General features: G+C 41.9%; 1 protein-coding gene across 3 annotated transcripts in view; it reads left to right on the top strand.

Annotated features, from left to right (window-relative positions):
- LOC123763913 (uncharacterized) overlaps positions 1–20,290 on the top strand; it is a 144,361-nt gene that overhangs the window by 94,123 nt on the left and 29,948 nt on the right. For all 3 annotated transcript variants that reach the window (XM_069330176.1, XM_069330178.1, XM_069330175.1), the window contains exons 8-12: positions 2,999–3,197; positions 3,818–3,961; positions 8,449–8,569; positions 12,381–12,547; positions 14,093–14,300. In XM_069330176.1, the coding sequence (XP_069186277.1) occupies positions 2,999–3,197; positions 3,818–3,961; positions 8,449–8,569; positions 12,381–12,547; positions 14,093–14,300 (839 nt within the window). The remainder of the gene's footprint in view (positions 1–2,998; positions 3,198–3,817; positions 3,962–8,448; positions 8,570–12,380; positions 12,548–14,092; positions 14,301–20,290) is intronic.

Here is a 20,290-nt window from a genome sequence, read left to right as displayed (position 1 = left end):
GTCTTCGGTAATCACATTCTCCCTGGCGTATAGCTTGGAATACTGCTCGACCCAGCGCTTCATCTGTGGTGTCTCGTCCTGAATCACTTCGCCTGTGGCAGATTTCATGTGGTCAATTTCTTCTGGACTGAGCCAAGGGCCTGCTTGATGCCATCATACATCCCCTTTACATTTGCTTGTATGTGCTGCAGTGTGTATCTGGGAGCAGAGCTGGAGCTAATAGTTGTTGGCGCAACGCCTGGCGCTCTGCTGCACTTTATAGCAGAAGGCTCGAAGGATCTACAAGTTACGCTGACTTGGGCAGGCTTTATAGGCTGTTAAGGCATTTCTCTTCTCTTTGATGAACGGTGTCATTTCTTCCGAGTGAGCCTCGAACCACTCTGCCGACCAGCTGGTCTTCCTGCCAAAGGTGGACATGGCAGCGTTGAACACAGCGTCTCAGAAGTGCTCCAATCTTTTGCAGGTGTTGACCCCGGCCGAGCCAGAGAGAGCTTTGTCGAGTGCATGTGCAAAATCTTCCACCTTGTCCTGATTGCTGATCTTGCTGGTGTCGATGTGAGGTCTGCCCTACTTCTTTGAGGAGTAAATCTTCTTTGTTTGTATCTTGATCTTGCTACATACCAAGGAGTGGTCGATGTCACACACAGCACTCTGGTAGCTACGCGTAATCTTGACACTGGGTTTACTTGAACCCCTGGTAAGAATCAGGTCAAGCTGGTGTCAGTGCTTTGATCTGGGGCGTCTCCAAGAGACTCGGTGATGATACTTTGTGACGTAGAACATGTTGGTGACACAGAGACCGCGAAGGCAGTAGAGTTCTAGCAGACGTTGCTCGATCTCATTCATCCTCCCTATGCCAAATTGATCCTGATAAGTGGGCCAAGAGTTGTGATCGTCACCCACTCCGACGTTGAAGTCACGAAGGATGAACAGTGGCTCCTTTTCAGGGATTCTCTATTTTCAGTGGCTCTATTGAGGTCATCTTAGAATTTTTCCTTTGCCTCTGCTGGAGAGGTCAGGGTTGGTGCATAAGCACTAATTACACTAACCATTCCTGTTTGGGAGTGCAGCTGGAGAGACAAGATTTGTTTGGTTACCCCTGTCGGTGGTATGATTTGTTCCAATAGTGCATTCCTAATGGCGAATCCTACACCATGTTCTCTGGTCTCATCTGGAGGTTTTCTTGCCAGAAGAAAAAGCCCTCTCTCTCACACAGATCCTGATCCTGGGAGCCTGGTCTCTTGGAGAGCAACGATATTCATCATCAGTCTGTTCAACTCCCTATCGATGACTGCCGTTCTTTGGTGTCATTGATTTCTTGCAAGTCGTCAGAGAAACCTGGTGGCATTGTCCTAACGTTCCGTGTGCCCAGCTATAGGGCAGTTGGTATTTTTCTTGCTGGATCTGGTATTGCTTGGTGCAAAGTTGTCAGTCCACTTGTTGGTTTTCACCCTAAACCCCACGCACCCAGTAAGGTTAACGGACCGTGGCGAGGCAACACCTTACTGGCTTGGGTTTGCCCAGCTTGAGGGGAGCGGTAGCAGCCCAGTGGGGCATGATGACCCCTCCCACCGTCAGAAGCAACCCCTGGCATAACGCTCTTCGTCAATCGACTTATAACCAGTAGACTGTCGTTTCCCGTTTGGTTCGACGCTGTGCGAGGCTGGAGTATCCTTTCCAGGGGCTCAAAGCTTAGGTAGGTCTATATGGAGGAGGAACTGTTACCCATGCAGCAGGTACCTCCCTCGCCATGTTGCTGAAATTTTCCAATGGAAAGGCAAAAGCCAATATGCTTGGTTCCAGCACTGCTACAGAAGCTGCCAGACCGATATTGAAGTCAACAACGAACTGCCTTAGGGGCTCCAACTCTGGATTTTTCCTCGAGGTTCACTCCTGAAGCCTTTCCCAAAAGTGGGTATGGCCGCAAGGCAGTGGAGGTTTGAACTCAGCGTTTTCCTTCCTCCTAAATGAGCTGCCTTCCCAGGCTGTTGAGTCCCATCTACCTGGAGCAGCTGGTTTTAAGGCGCCAGAGGCACACCTTCGCCTTTTCTCCTGTTAGTAAAAAACAGTTCCACCGGACTGCTATATACAGCGTCCTATAGACTTGTAGTTATTTAGTAAGGCATCTTATAGGCCTGTTTCCAAGTAGTTTAACAGCCTATAGGCTTGTAACTATATATTACAGCATCTCATAGGACTATATTTAAATAATAGTGCATCCTATTGCTCTGTATCCATATATCCTCACACCCATCTTCATTATTCAGCTTGCCACTGCAACATGATTCGACTGGAAACAACAGCGTATTAGACCAATATATATTACTCTTAAAAATCAATTGAGGTTATTAGGCCTAAAAAAAGACGAACAAAAATTGGTTAGTTAAGTTACATAGTCTATCTTGGTCTCATACTAGTCGGTTATTACATCTTAATTCAGCTAAATTAGGCTATATGAACAGGACACTTCAGTGTGAAGATAATGACTCATGGTCTGCAGACTATATTCACCCCAACCATCACCACAATAATCTCGTTGATCACAAGCGCACCATTCCCAGCCATCAGTGCCACCGTCACACTACATCAACTCACTATCACACCACAACCATCAACCACTACACAGAACAATCATCAACACTCTACAACCATCCAGTACCCCATCACATGTATCCGCCACCACCCTACAACCATTTACCATCACCTTACAACCAATGACCACCCCACCACACCCAGTACAACCAATGACCGCCCCACCACACCCAGTACAACCAATGACCACCCCACCACACCCAGTACAACCAATGACCACCCCACCACACCCAGTACAACCAATGACCACCCCACCACACCCAGTACAACCAATGACCACCCCACCACACCCAGTACAACCAATGACCACTCCACCACACCCAGTACAACCAATGACCACCCCACCACACCCAGTACAACCAATGACCGCCCCACCACACCCAGTACAACCCTCCCACTCCACTAGCGCTGCACTGTGCTGCCTCTCGTGGCCACCTGGACTGCCTGGACTGCCTCGTCAACTTCTGTGGGGCGGAGGTGGACACCCTGGACTCGAACGGGTGCACTCCGCTCTTCTACGCCGTGACCCTTGGGCACGCCGACTGCACCCAGCTGCTGCTCCACCACGGCGCCCACCCGGACAAGCAGGACCGCAAGGGCCGCACGTCAGTCTCTTAATGTTACTCTCACAATGTAGACTATACTCACGTAGAGTGGATTACTTGCGTAACATTGACTATACTCACATAACATGAACTATGCTTACATAACATGTATGCCACTATGGGGGATACTCACATAACATATCTTATATAAGCATGTGCAAAATAAGCAGGACATCACTTGTAATATTTACTTATTATAATTTCTAATTTTCTTTCCTATCGTCCTTCTCTCTTTCTTCTCCTCCCATCGTCTTCTCTTCGTCTTTCTCCCATTCTCTCTTCTTCCTCCTCCTCCCATTCTATTCTCTTCCTTCTCTTGTTTTTCTTCCCATCCTTCTTCTCCTCCCATTCTCGTCTCTTCCTCCTCCTTCCACCCTTTTCTCTTTCTCCTTCTGTCATCCTATTGTGTTCCACGTCTCTGTCTCACATATTTTGTACGGTATTACCCGTCTCTTCCTCGACGTCTCCTCTACGGGCTTTCCTCTTTCCTCCTGCTCTCTCTCTTATTTTCCTTTCCGTCACATTTCTCCTGATCTTCGTCTGACATTTTCCTCCTCGCTGTCTCTCTGTGATTCTTCATCATTCACCGCTGCCTTGCCGCCCGTCGTGCCCGTGGGCAGGCCGGCCCACTGTGGGGCAGCTAAGGGCCAGCTGGAGACGCTCAAGTTGCTGCACCGGAAGGGGGCCGACCTGTGGAAGCGCAACGTCAAGGGCGACCTTCCCCTCCACGAGGCCTGCCAGTCAGGCCGTAAGGACCTTGTCTTGTGAGTATTTGACAGCCGGCTGTGTCTTGTGAGTGCCTGACAACCGGTTGTGTCTCATTTGACCATGTCGAATCAGGGTCCTGTTTGCTACGTGATATTATCCTGCTTGAGTACCTCTGACCTATGACCTTGTCTGGCATAGCCCATTCAGACCTTACCTGGCGTGACCCATGACCGTGACTGCCCTGAAGACACGTCCCACGATCCCTTGCTGGTGCTAAGACCTGCTTCATGGATGTAATAAGGTCATCTCACCTTCCTGTCCTGATCTCTTTTTTTTCGACACTCGCGCCCTTAAGACACCTTGATACTGAGCAAGCTGTTGCTACTGTCTCTGGCGTATTGTACTGACTGGTTACGATAACATCTGCACGCCTTCACAGCGGTATTGTAACTCTTAATCAACATCAACATCCACCACGATGTTGCGTTGGGTAACTCTCGCAGGTCTTATAATGCATGACTTCACTGGTATCGGACGTGTTCTCTCATCTGTATCGTAACTCTGTGTTCTCTCAGCTGGTAACGTAATTCTGGGATCTCTCAGCTGGTAACGTAACTCCGTGTTCTCTCAGCTGGTAATGTAACTCAGTGTTCTCTCACCTGGTAACGTAACTCCGTGTTCTCTCAGCTGGTAATGTAACTCAGTGTTCTCTCACCTGGTAACGTAACTCCGTGTTCTCTCAGCTGGTAATGTAACTCCGTGTTCTCTCAGCTGGTAACATAAATATGTGTTCTCTCAGCTGGTAACGTAACTCGGTGTTCTCTCAGCTGGTAACGTAACTCAGTGTTCTCTCAGCTGGTAACGTAACTCTGTGTTCTCTCAGCTGGTAACGTAACTCAATGTTCTCTCAGCTGGTAACATAATTCTGGTCTCCCTCAGCTGGTAACATATATATGTGTTTTCTCAGCTGGTAACATAGCTATGTGTTCTCTCAGCTGGTAACATAACAATGTGTTCTCTCAGCTAGTAACAAAACTATGTGTTCTCTCAGCTGGTAGCATAGCTATTTGTTCTCTCAGCTGGTAACATAACTATGTATTCTCTCAACTGGTAACTCAAATATATGTCTCTAAGCTTGAACATTCATATATATGTCTCTCCTAATATATAAACCTTCCAGCGACCCTAATACATTGGTGCTACCTTGGTAGTGTTCAAAAAACTATGTTTAAAACTCAGTTTTCAAGCAGAATTGACCAAAGTTGAAATGTAAGCTGAAACTACTAGGTACGACATATATATATATATATATATATATATATATATATATATATATATATATATATATATATATATATATATGTATATATATATATATATATATATATATATATATATATATATATATATATATATATATATATATGTATTATTAAATATGACCGAAAAAGTAAGATTAATAATTTTAACACGAATTTTCTCAATCTTTCGTACATTATGCTTCACTGTTGGAGTTGTTGTTGTTGTTAAAAATGTTGACGACATTTTTACACAGGTACCTGATGTCAGACATCTGCAGGAGCTGAAGGAGGCATTTGAGCAGAGTTCCGTGCTGCGTTTCACTTACGAGACGGAAAAGGATGGGAAGCTGCCTTTTTTAGATGTAACAGTCATGGAAAAGGGCGGAGGTTTCCACACTGCAGTCTACACAAAGGAAACAAACATAGGAATGTGCCTAAATGCCAACAGCGACTGCCCTGACAGGTACAAGAGGAGTGTTGTTAACGCATACGTCGACCGTGCTCTCAGCCACAGCTCAGAATGGAAGCAAGTCGACGAAGAACTCTGTAGGGTAAGGCAGGTTCTAGTCAATAACGGCTTCTCCAATGGTTTCATCGAAGACATCATAAGAAGGAAAGTGAAAAGCCATGCAACCTCCGAAGAGACAACTAACACAACACCTATACCCCCTATTAGACTATTTTACAGGAACTTCTTTTCCACAGCTCATAAAACAGAGGAAAGGGTCCTGAAAGATATTGTTAATAGAAACGTTATCCCTACAGACAAAAATCAGAGGATACAACTGACGATTTACTATAAAACCAGAAAAACGGCCAGCCTACTCATGAGAAACTCTCCAGACACGAAACAGAACGCTTTAAAAGAGACTAACGTCGTCTATGCCTTCAAATGCCCACTTGGGGACTGTAAGCTCCAAAAAACCCAGTATATAGGCAAGACAACAACATCTCTTTCTAGGCGTTTAACGATGCATAAACAACAGGGCTCCATTAAGGAACATATAATCTCTTCCCATAACCAAACCATCGCCAGAGAAATCCTAGTAAACAACACAGAAATCATCGATAGATACAGCGATAGCAGGCGGCTTGACGTTTGCGAGGCACTACACATCAAGAAGTCAACACCAGCAATCAACAGCCAATTATTGCACAACTATATTCTACCCACCTCAAGACTCCGCTCCAATATAGAAGCATCAAGAAATATGGACCAATAGGCTTTCTACAAACACTTCTATTCAATACCCATTGTTTCTGTTCTGTCTTGTGTTGATACTTTTAATACCCTATTAATATCCTCTAGTGTTCTGTCTTGTGTTAATGCCACATCATCCTTCCCACCTCACTCAAATGTAATGCCACATCACCCTTCCCACCTCACTCAAATGTAGATATAAAATCAGGGAAACGCAAGTTCTAATCAGTTGTGTATTTGTGAAGTCTTTGAAAATGTAATAAGTTTTACGAAACGCGCCCGTGTCGCGTCAGACTAGAAATAAAAATGAATTTTGGAGAAGTGATTTTTGATTTACCTCCAATAGTGAAGCATAATGTACGAAAGATTGAGAAAATTCGTGTTAAAATTATTAATCTTACTTTTTCGGTCATATTTAATAATATATGTCTACAGGAAAGACTGCTACCAAAATATACTAATATATATATGTATATATATATATGTATATACATCAATTTATATGAAGAAGTTTAGTCACCTCAACTGGAGCTTTTTCCCCACAAGGGACACTCATGACGTTTTGTTTACTTGGTGAGTGTCTTTATGCTGGGAAAAAGATTCAGCTGCTGCACTACAATATTAATAAACTTACTGAAATATGAGGCGTTGCCTCTCACTATAACCGACAGACAGATTTATTGGATATATTAAAGTTACACAAGCATACAATTGGCCAATTAATTAATAAGCTAATAACATTGAATATACTTCTCTGAATGCCGGTTGCCTGTCTGACGAGTGTGCCAGACTGGATAACTCTCTTGTCGAGTTTAGGCACGATATTTTATATCACAGCTTTGCTGTAAATCATTCTGGTAGCATTGCTACGTGATTATTTCCTTAGTTACGTTTGCAGAAGGATGATAGGTGATGATGGTGGAGACAGTGTCACTTTGTGTGCTCCACTCTACACTTATATAGAAATGTTCTAGGAATTTTACCTTGTAGATATATTGTCCAGCTATTCCCCCAGTTCTAGAGAGTAATCACTGGTGATAAAGATAATTTGATCAGGTGTCCTAAGTCGATTAATGTTCACTAAGCACCACGACACACATTCACTGTTTGTAAACACGCGTTCTGGCCTCGGGCGCCCCGTAGGTTACTCCCGAGTTTGGCTCCACCCACTTCCTAGAGCGGGTAGCTTTCAATGAATATTGATTGATTATTTTTACTGTCTAGACATATGATTGAAATAAGATGTGATTATAATATAATTAGATATAGGATTTAAAGATTATAAGTAGTACTGGATAGTACTATTGATTCTTATTAAGGATTTGATTTAATCCCTACCAGAAATCGGTTCAATTGTTCCAATAGTTTTTAATTAAGAAATCCTTCTGGAAGCTTCTGGGTCCTTGAGAGATCATGCACAAAGTCACGTAGGCACCTATAGGCCTCTATGGTGTACGTGGTCATAGGTGGCATTGTCTAGTAGGATCCAGATGTATAATGAATCTATAGTGATTTTGATATGATTTAGATATGATTTTGTTGATATAATTTAGATATGATTTTGTTGATATAGATATGATATAAAAATAATACATTTCTTAGATAATAATATAGAAGTAGTGGGTATAAATTTCCCACACTAATTAGGCTCATAAATGGGGTCCAATAAGGACAATTTTTTATTTAAATTAAGGGGAAAGCACCAAGCCATTATGACTATATAGCAATGGAAAGAGGGTCAGGATAAGGATTTGAGGTGGGACTGGGGGAAAGGAATGGTGCCGAACCACTTGGACGGTTGGGGATTGAACGCTGATCTGCATGAATTGAGACCGTCGCTCTACCGTCCAGCCCAAGTGGTTGGACCCAATAACGACAAGATTAAGCTTTAAAATAATATAAGCTGTCATAATAGTATACTTGGATATATCTCAGAATCATACTATGTCCCGTCAGCTGATGACGTGTGTCTGTTTCATCCTAGGAGGTAGCGTAAGGTCCCGCTTAGTGGACTGTATCGTCATTACAGTTATTATTCCAGGTGGCTACTGTCCATGAAGCCGGACACCGTCAACGCTCCCAATTTGGACGGTCGCTGCCCATTGCATATAGCGGCCATCAACAACAACATTGAGATGTGCAAGATTCTCATGGACAAGCAGGTACAGTGGTGGTGTGGGAGGTACAGGTACAGTGGTGGTGTGGGAGGTACAGGTACAGTGGTGGTGTGGGAGGTACAGGTACAGTGGTGGTGTGGGAGGTACAGGTACAGTGGTGGTGTGGGAGGTACAGGTACAGTGGTGGTGAGGGAGGTACAGGTACAGTGGTGGTGTGGGAGGTACAGGTACAGTGGTGGTGTGGGAGGTACAGGTACAGTGGTGGTGTGGGAGGTACAGGTACAGTGGTGGTGTGGGAGGTACAGGTACAGTGGTGGAGTGGGAGGTACAGGTACTGTGGTGGTGTGGGAGGTACAGATACAGTGATGGTGTGGGAGGTACAGGTACAGTGGTGTTGTGGAATAGTAGGGAGTGCAGTGTAAACGTGATTTTTTTTAAATATCCCGTTTACGCTGCAGGGGGTTCCAGAATTTTTTTTTAAATATCCCGTTTATGCTGCAGGGGGTTCCAGATAAATTTTAAAATATCCCGTTTATGCTGCAGGGGGTTCCAGATAAATTTTAAAATATCCCGTTTATGCTGCAGGGGGTTCCAGATAAATTTTAAAATATCCCGTTTACGCTGCAGGGGGTTCCAGATAAATTTTAAAATATCCCGTTTATGCTGCAGGGGGTTCCAGATAAATTTTAAAATATCCCGTTTACGCTGCAGGGGGTTCCAGAATTTTTTTTTAAATATCCCGTTTATGCTGCAGGGGGTTCCAGATAAATTTTAAAATATCCCGTTTATGCTGCAGGGGGTTCCAGATAAATTTTAAAATATCCCGTTTACGCTGCAGGGGGTTCCAGATAAATTTTAAAATATCCCGTTTATGCTGCAGGGGGTTCCAGATAAATTTTAAAATATCCCGTTTACGCTGCAGGGGGTTCCAGATAAATTTTAAAATATCCCGTTTATGCTGCAGGGGGTTCCAGATAAATTTTAAAATATCCCGTTTACGCTGCAGGGGGTTCCAGATAAATTTTAAAATATCCCGTTTATGCTGCAGGGGGTTCCAGATAAATTTTAAAATATCCCGTTTACGCTGCAGGGGGTTCCAGATAAATTTTAAAATATCCCGTTTATGCTGCAGGGGGTTCCAGATAAATTTTAAAATATCCCGTTTACGCTGCAGGGGGTTCCAGATAAATTTTAAAATATCCCGTTTACGCTGCAGGGGGTTCCAGATCAAATTCGCGTTTACGCTGCCAGGGTTTTCTGATAATTTATCTATTCGCTTTTGTAACATCGAGTTTCCGGATAAATTTCCGGTTTAGAGTTAAAGAATTCTTATGAGAAAAATAATTTTAGAGCTCATAGAAGTTTGTTAAGAAAATGTTATAAAACGTCAGGGCAAAGTCTGCTCCCGTCTTTACTGAGAATATACTCTACCGTCATAAACAAATAGTTTACACTGTATACTTTTAAGTAGGATTCTTTAGGGTTTAGGGGGGGGGGGGTAGAAATAGCCTAAGATATTCTATCCCTTTGAGATGTATTTTTTTTCTTGTCTCAATAACATACTTGTAGAACTATGAACTGAAATGAGAATATTATATATATATGTATAAATTGGATGTCTGTATGTACGTATGTATGTTTCAGATATATATCTTTAACAGTTTATTGAATGTACTGGAAGTCACTTACGATTTGTGACTTACGATTACTGGAAGTACTTACGATTTGCACAATATAGTTGCCCGCAGCTAGCGCAGGTAACGTCAAAATGTCCCGGTGGTGTAGGTCTGTATACAGTCCGTACTGTATACAGTACAGCCTATATTCCTGTAAAGCATTGCTGGACATTTGATTTGAGCACGCGGCGCAATTCGTTTCGCACAAATGCGCTCCATCGCTATTTAGATTGGCTAAACACAATGGACACACTGCCATGTTGAAGGGAGATGCGAGCAGGCTGGGAGAATTTGTGAACAGGTTGATGAATAAATGTGCAGGGCGAGCCCCTATAAATGACAGTACATCTGTCAACTATGGATACAAAATCTGGACTGTTGTACACATAAAAGATCATAATAAGAACTATGAAGTATTCCACACGGTATTCTAAGAAAGTGGAGAAGTGATATTCAACCTTACCAGTCGTGTCTTGCCTTAATGCTCCACAGCATCGCTGGTAATAATAATGAGGTCAAAATTTCAGTAAGACTACCTGGGCTTCAAATGAAGTCTAGGGAAAATAAACAAAATCACTAAACGTACCAGTTTACTGGGCATATCACATAAGGCACCGGAAATAAAGATAAGAAAACTATGTTCTCTACAGCTGATACTATTTCACATTAGCTAGCTTTACTCAAAACGCTTCAAAAATCATCATCATGCACTGTACTGCATACCCTCTGAACTAGCTGTCACTAGGCTCTATCCTAGTGCAGTGGTACACTAACTTCAAATCAAAGTCATATACAGAATGGTGGTGTCACAATAATCAGTAATGGGTGAGGAATTAATGAACAAAAATACCGCCAATTACTTAAGGTCTGCATATACCCACCACCTAATTCACACAAGAAATATCACCTACCACCTGTTAAAAAACGGTGCACATCTGTAGACTGATCCATTCCCATCAATAAAGGTACATACTATATGTTACCAGGTCATCAGACCATACAAATGCCACACAAAGGAGAGCAGGACACAGCGCGGCCTCTCGTCTGAATCGTCTCCCACTGGGCGGGAGAGCCGCGAGAGACGCTTTATCCAACTCTGCAAGATACCCGTCACTTTTCTTTCAAATCTCACCAATTCAGAACATGACATTTACAAGCAATAAATCCTTAAACAAACATATAGCTAATATAATATTGTAAAATACAACTTTCACGAGAAGAACGGATCCGTAGATCATATAGAAATGTTAATATGCGAAACGCTATGCGTACTAGTGGCTTTTGGTATTGTATGTACTAGCTCTATCTATAAATCCAACATATTGTTTGTAACTAATCTTCTATGCATGTACTTTTACCTGAATAAACATTTGATTTGATTTGATTAAATATAAATATGTGTAAAGAAATCAAACAATGCGTTCATATCTACGAGACATTGCATCATTGATCTGATCAGTACGCAAGGGGGTAGGGTTAAGGGAGGATTCTAGAACTTTACCGGTCAATACCTCATCATACATTAATACAAGTATCATAAACACAACCTAGCAACAAAGCTGCCTATTTGTACATGTTCTCACAGTACATGAATGTCAAGTACTAAGTACGATCAGTGCAAAATGACAAGAGGCTATTTCACTTCTCAGCTAGTAACTGTATATATCTTAATACATCAAGCATATAAATGTATACATAGTACATAGGAATATATAAAGTATGTTATATACAGTAATAAATAGAATTTAAGAATATATATAATCATATATTTAATATACATTAGGCTAGGCTACACTGTTTTATTTATATTAAGGTATGATCACATCATATACCAGTCATTCTTGGTGTATGTGGGGTCATAACACCAGTCCTGGACCCAAATAAACAATCCAAGGCCTAATATACGTCTTCTTAGTACAAGTTTAGTTCAAACATGTTGTATACTAGACCTAGGGATGTTTGGTTGTAACTTACTTACTCGGGCTTTTTACATAATTAATATCACCAATAGTTGCTATAAATACCATTTTTGGGTGACGGGTTGGAATTGTATCGTGCTTCGTTGTCTTGATATTTGTGATTGTAAATAATCCTTCATCTATCCTGCCTCTCCAACATGCTCTTTATTACTTTACTTATAACAAAATGAGCACACTGACTCCTCCGTTGTCGTCCTGCAGGCAGCGGTCAACCCCATCATGAGGAACTCGCGGGGGCAGTTGCTGACGCCGCTGGACGCCGCCATCGCCCGCAGCAACCGTGGCTGTGCCAAGTACCTCCAGCTGCACGGTGGTGTCGCCGCCTCCAAGCTGACGGACAAGCACGCGCTACAGAAGGCCATGCAGAGGTGAGGCTCTGCAGTACCCATGCAGGCGAGGACCTGCACGGGTACTGTGGACACCAGCGGCCCACAAGTGTCTTTTACTTGAATAAACATTAAGATATGGTTGGTACAGGGGCAGAAGACTTGTCTCGTGATAGCAGACTGACAGCTCTCCCTTCCCACACCTCAAGGTGAACCTTACCCACTAGTATTCTCTGGAACACGATTCGCCGGGCGTTAACAGTCATGCAGGTCCCCAATTAATGTGAGTGAACAGGGGCCAACAGTTAAGGATTGGTGCCCAATCAATCCTCCCTTGCCAGGACTCGAACCTGGACCAAATCGCTCATGATGCACAAGACGAATGAGTTACCACTTTGCCACCAGGAACTGTGGAGAATTAATTGATGAATAGTTAGATAAAGAAAGACGAATGATTACATGAACAGATGGACCAAGACAAACGGTTCCATGAACAGCATTACAGCAGTTAGGTGCATCTATTTCCTTTAGATAGATGGGATTTATTGACAGCAATGTTCCTCTTGGTATTTCACGTGCAGGAAGTATGAAACATGTTCAGTACTGATAACGTAGTATATTAGTCCATATAGAGGCACATTTAGACTGTACTGAGTCTGGTTTATACTATTACTTAAAGTTAGATTACTTTAGTTTTATTGTCTCGCACGCCTTTACCACTATATAATGGATAAAGTTCACGGTATAGTTCTGTTTTCCTTTACACAGGCAATAACACTCAATAGACATTAATTGTATAATACACAATCGTTCACTAGTCAGAAACAAACTGGCTAAACCAGTTTCAATTACATAACCCGTTAAGATCACTTAAACATATGTATAATAGTACGAAGTCGACACTGTGAATGCCGGTTTCACTAGCATGAATTACCCAAATATACCTGAGGCCCACTATCTTCCTGGTGGGCAGGAACAGGAAGCAGGCGGCTTGTCAAGGGTCCTCAATATTCCTGAGGATTGTTCTCCTATACTGTTACATTCTATTTTTACACTAACTCAGATCTTCATTTATATATCTTATGGAAGCCCCACACAATACAGGGTACTCAGACAGACACACTGTACTTGAAAGCCGTCGACGGTGTGCAACAAGGGCTACACCTCACACAGTCGTCCTACAGCTCCTGGGCTCCAGCCTCCCTCCTCACCTCCGGCCACCGCTAGCTCAAGATAGTCTTAGTTATGCTGCCTCGTTTACACGCCACCTCTTTCCCCCCCCCCCCTCGCTCGTTCCAGTGCTCATTCACTAATTTTTGTAAATACATTACTTATCCTCATTATAGTCGAGGATTCATAGTTTATAGTTTATTTTTTATATCTCTTTCCCATCACTAATTTGTTGACTTTGAGTCACACCTCTCACCTCCAAAACACTGCTTTCCTGAGACTTTGTAAGGTACGTTAAATAAATGTACTGCATCTTTCCTTATGAAATGGCAGGTAATTCCAAATTAACCCACTTTAGCTTACACCGAGTCTGGATCCTCAGGTGTGGAGATGACTATATCTTCACTGTTTCCTCAGAGCCCTGGAGACGAGTGAACAGGGAAGGACAGGTGTCACCCCTGGCGAGTACACAGGAGACGAACTGATGAGCTCCTCCGCCTCCTCTGTCCTCAAGTCTAACATGTCTACCATGACGGCTTCCCCGGTCAACATCGAGGCGCAAACGGACACCGGCGACTATAAAGAAGGAAAAGAGGGAGAGAAGCTGCTCCATAAGGATGCGCAGGTGAGCAATGAGGCTCCCCTTTTTCTTAAGTAGTATTAAGGCAGTTTTTATCTGTATTTTGGAAAGATGGGCGTCCGCTTTCTCCGCTGTGTTAGATGGGCGTCCGTTTCCTCTGCTGTGGGAGATGGGCGTCCGTTTTCTCTGCTGTGGGAGATGGGCGTCCGTTTTCTCCGCTGTGGGAGATGGGCGCCCGTTTTCTCCGCTGTTGGAGATGGGCGCCTGCTTTCTCAGCTGTGGGAGATGAGCATCCGTTTTCTCTGCTGGGAATAGATGGTCACTGATTTTTTCTGCTACGACTAGATAGGTGTATGTTTTATCTGTTGTAGGAAGATGGGCATCAGTATTCTGTGTTGTAAAGAGACTATAATGCCCGTTTTCTTTATGGTTTAGAAATGTACTTCCATTTCCAGTATCAAGGTGAAACGCCTGTTTTCAGAGTAAATCCATTAAACGAGACACCCACTTCCATCCCTCCCTCAACCCGTCTAGAAAGTTATCTAGATATTTGTGATAGTCTGAAAGCATATTACGGTTCCAATAACAGTCTACTTGTATACTGGCAAGTGAATCTTTGTCCTAAACAGAGAATATTCTCAAGGTATAAATTTGTTGTATTATAAATCGATAGTTTAAAATATAAAAAGTATATGCTGAGTTCGTTTTCTTTGGAACTGTCTGAAGAATTTGGTTTTCTGTAAATGAAATTCTAGGGGCTATTAAAATAGTTTTCGAATTCCATATTTACATAACCAATCATAATGACACCTAACCTAACTTAACCTACCCAAACCTTAACCTAACTTAATCTTATCCTAACCTAACCATGGGTTGGGAGTAGATAATAGCACTTATTACATAGTGGCTTTGAAGTCATTATCTCCAGGGTACCTCCTCCCCGAGGACTGGTGGAGGTGAGGAGGTAAAGTCTCCGTTTTTCTGATGATTTTACTTCTAGCATTTTTCTTTCCTGTTTCTATTGATGAGAGCATACTTGTGTATCCCCTTCTGAGAATTATTTGGCACTAGTGTGTTGAATGTTGTCCTTATGTTTGATTGATAATTTGAGAATGAATTGACAATAAATGAATACGAACAGAAAACGAAGTAACAATAAAAATATTAATGCATATAATCGTAAAATGCATTTGCTTTATATAAACAATTTTTGATTAATTTTAATATGTTGCTTAAAGTAAAATCTTCCTAAAAGACATATTTATTTATACAAAGCAAAGAGTTTGCAGTGGCTAAGACAGATGAAGATAATTTGTTCAGTCACTCGGTCAACCAGGTTAACCCCTTTGGGTGTTTCCAGTAACTGGATGGGTAACCTGACAAACAGCTTCCCACTTGGTTGGTGAGACCTCGATAAGCCTTACAGCAGGCTTCCTGTCCCCAGACATTGTAATACCATTAAAGTGAAGCATAGTTCTGTGGATAACATGTCGCTTCTCGATGAATTATAGACGAACAAGAATGGTGTTGTAACTTTTCAAAAAAACAAAAAGGGTGTTGTAAAGTTACAGTTTTACTGTAACTTTACTGAAGTTACAGTAAAGATAACCTTCTGGGACTACTGACGACCAACTCTGAAGTTTTCTCAAAATTAGGAGTGTAATTATGATATAATATAACAACTCTTCGTCACATTTGTCCTCTTTGTACATATTGAAGAGTGTGTTGTAACTACATTGCTTAGTGAAAGACTAACTTACAAATTGATAAAAAAGAAAGCTGACAAAAAGAAATATTAAGGGGGGAACACAATGGCAGACTCAATTCATCCTAATCACGTCTAACCTAATTTTAGAATTAGTTGGACCTAAGTTATGTCATGTTGAGTCCAGTTTGAGCCACAGTTGACCTAGATTTTGTTGGGTTAAATTTTCCTTCCCCAATTTTCAAATTCCCATTTTTTTTTATTTTTTTAAATTCGGTTATGTAACCTTTTCACATGTATTGTATTATGTGTAAATACATTCTGTTTGTTATTGTATTTTTGGGCAAGGTGGCCACTACTTTTTTTTTAAGTTCATGACTGCATGATTTGCGTGTTGTAGACTGGCAATGGTGAGAGTGTTGTGCACGCTTCGTGACCTTCTGTGTGTTGATGTGTAACAACCTTATACCACCGGTTGATACATGTTTGCTAAATTATTATTATTATTATTATTATTATTATTATTATTATTATTATTATTATTATTATTATTATTATTGTTGTTGTTGTTGTTCTTGCTGTTGTCAATGTTGTTGTTATTGATATTAATATTATTAAAGCAATATTCGACTACTGTATTTTAGGGAATTTCTCGTACGTCTAAACAACGAGGTTTAATGTTTAAAAAAATAACATCTGTGTCATTTCTTTGAAGTTATCAATAAATGTTTTATTTTTTATTTTTAAGTAAAAATTCAAGTATCAATGAATTTGATGACCTCTTTACCAATAAATAATCACATTCTAATTTAGTTTTTTGCCATTTTTAGCGTGGTAAACACAGCGGATGTGCGAATAATGTTGTACCTAAGGACGTACTGAACTTATTTTTTATTAATATATATATATTGTCAATTTGAAGATCTCACAGATACTGTGTTCAAGATTCTGTAGTAAAGAATTAGAATCTAGGTTCCACAAGACACGACTAGATTATGTAAAGCAGGATTAGCTTTCATAATACAATATTAGATTATATAAGGCAGGATTAGATTTTATGATGCAGGATTAAATTATATAACATGTACAGGATTAGTTTCAAAAGTACAGTACAGTACAGTATTAGATTCAATAATACAGTTTTATATATTCAATAATGCTGCATTTGATTCAATAATGAAGTATTTGAATCAACAGTACAATATTAAATTCAATAATACAGTACTGGATTCAATAATACAGTAGTAGTTCCAACAATACAGGATTAAATTCAACAATACTGGATTAAATTATACAGTACAGCATTAGAATCTATAATATGGGATTTGATTTTATGATACAGGATTTCATTCTATGATATGGGATTTGATTCTTTAATACGCGATATGATTCTATGCTACTTCCGTCCACATGGGCTCTAGGAGACTCGAACTGTGGACCCCATGCGTGAGAGGCCGAAGCTATATCGACCGAGCTATAAATAGTCTTAATAAGGAAAGTTTCCAGAAACAGCTTCATTTTTATTTTATGATACTTGATTTGATTCTGTGATACAAGCTTTGTTTATGTTATAGGGGATTAGATTTTATAATGCAGGATTAGATAGGTAATTACACACAGAAATCACAATGGCGTGATGCATCAAATGAACAAATCCACAAGGGCCGTGACGTGGATTCGAACCTATGTCCGGGAGCATCCCAGATGCTGCCTTAATTGACTGAGCTACGACATGGTCAAAAGAGTTGAAACCGATGTTCTACTAATTTTACTGGATCCTGCAGCCTCTCCGAGCCACAAACCAGAGTTTTACACAACTCCCCCATGCACTCGAGATATGTCAATAGGCCGTTCTCCCTCTTCGCCCTTACTCTATTACACACAGAAATCACTGTGTGTACACACAGGATTTGTTCATTTGATGCATCACGCCATTGTGAGACATTATGCGTAGGTATGAGGTGCCTGACCGAGCCATCAGTACTGTGAGATGTCTGGCCGAGTCACCAAAACTGTGAGGTGTTTGACCAAGCCACCAGTACTGTGAGGTGCCTAGCCGAGTCACCAGTACTGTGACGTGCCTGACCGAGTCACCAGTACTGTGACGTGCCTGACCGAGCCACCAGTACTGTGAGGTGTCTGACCGAGCCACCAGTACTGTGAGGGTGCTGGGGAAGCATGTAGTGTGGACGGTCATAATGGTTCCCACACATACTGTGGGGACCATTGCTCTGCTCATCCGCGAGTGTCTAAGAAATTTCTTATTTAGTACGTAATGTGCTGCTTGTGCGTGTGTGTGTGTGCGTGGCCACCTTGCTGTGCTCAGCCAGTCTGCCGGGGTTGAGCTTCAACCCTTGGGCCTACCTCTTAACCTTCACTCAACAGGCACAATTGAATTCTATCATATCTTTTAAAGCCATGTTTGAAATCATTGTCTCTCTTATAATCTTGTTGCTTTGACTCCCTATCAGTTCAGTTTACTACTTTAATCTGAGGGTTGAGTGTGTGGTCTACTTCTGGTCCCAACCACGGCCAAAATTACATTAGTGTATACTAAGTCGATGCTTCAGAATTATTTATGTCATGATCTTGTTTCCTCTTTTCATGTGAGAAGTTGGCCATATAATGCAATGTTGCTGTTGAAGTATATTTTGAGTGCGAGACAACGCATAAGATATCCCGAGTCTTTGTCAGTCATTGTTACTGGTTATTGTGGTATCGTACTTTCTGGGGTTTTGTGTTGACACACACACACACACACACACACACACACACACACACACACACACACACACACACACACACACACACACACACACACACACACACACACATACACACACACACACACACACACACACACACTAGGGGCACACGCACTAGGGGACACAGGTGGAAACTGAGTGCCCAATGAGCCACAGAGATATTAGAAAGAACTTTTTTAGTGTCAGAGTGGTTGACAAATGGAATGCATCAGGAAGTAATGTGGTGGAGGCTGACTCCATACACAGTTTCAAGTGTAGATATGATAGAGCCCAATAGGCTCAGGAACCTGTACACCTGTTGATTGATGGTTGAGAGGCGGGACCAAAGAGCCAGAGCTCAACCCCCGCAAGCACAACTATGTGAGTACAACTAGGTGAGTACACACACACACACACACATTGTGTGTGTGTGTCTCCCGCAGCCCATATCAAGAGGGTAACATCAGCGGCATATGCCAGGTTGGCCAACATACGAACGGCATTCAGAAACTTGTGTAAAGAATCATTCAGAACTTTGTATACCACATATGTCAGGCCAATCCTGGAGTATGCAGCCCCAGCATGGAGTCCATATTTAGTCAAGCATAAGACTAAACTGGAAAAGGTTCAAAGGTTTGCCACCAGACTAGTACCCGAGCTGTGAGGTATGAGCTACAAGGAGAGACTACGGGAATTAAACCTCACTTCGCTGGAAGACAGAAGAGTTAGGGGGGACATGATCACCACGTTCAAGATTCTCAAGGGAATTGATAGGGTAGATAAAAACAGGCTATTTAACACAAGGGGCACACGCACTAGGGGACACAGGTGGAAACTGAGCGCCCAAATGAGCCACAGAGATATTAGAAAGAACTTTTTTTAGTGTCAGAGTGGTTGACAAATGGAATGCATTAGGTGGTGATGTGGTGGAGGCTGACTCCATACACAGTTTCAAGTGTAGATATGATAGAGCCCAGTAGGCTCAGGAATCTGTACACCTGTTGATTAACGGTTGAGAGGCGAGACCAAAGAGCCAGAGCTCAACCCCCACAAACACAGCTAGGTGAGTACTACTAGGTGAGTACACACACACACGCACAAAACCGACTCAGCGGACTGCATTTAAGGCTTCGTAATCCCCGTACTTGGGTTCGATTCTAGAAAAATTGGACAGAGCTTGTTTGATCTGATCCGTTATGTCTCCTGGTAAATAGTTACCTGTGAGTTAGTCAGCTGTGACAGCATCCTTGGGATATGTGTATGTACTCACCAAATAGCTCGCGGGGTTAAGCTAGGCTCTTAGCCCCGCTTACCCAACCTTCTTAGATTAAAACATTGCTTTAACATTGAAAAAGTTCTTTCTGACATCTTTGTGACTCATTTGTGTCTCTAGTTTCCATCTATGACGCCCTGTTATGCTGTTCCTAGCTTTGAAAATACTGCTATATCGACCTTGTCAATTTTCCTTAGAATCTTATATGTTGTTATCATGTCCCCCTTTCTCTCCTTAACATCCAATGTGGTAAGGTCCAGTTCTCCCAACCTTTCCTCATTGCTCAGTCCCTTCAGCTCCAGAATGAGTCTTG

The sequence above is a fragment of the Procambarus clarkii genome, chromosome 23 (genome assembly GCF_040958095.1).
Source record: "Procambarus clarkii isolate CNS0578487 chromosome 23, FALCON_Pclarkii_2.0, whole genome shotgun sequence".
Classification (NCBI taxonomy): Eukaryota; Metazoa; Arthropoda; class Malacostraca; order Decapoda; family Cambaridae; genus Procambarus; species Procambarus clarkii.
The sequence above is the reverse complement of the archived record's forward strand: the minus strand, read 5'-3'. Positions and strand labels throughout refer to the sequence as shown.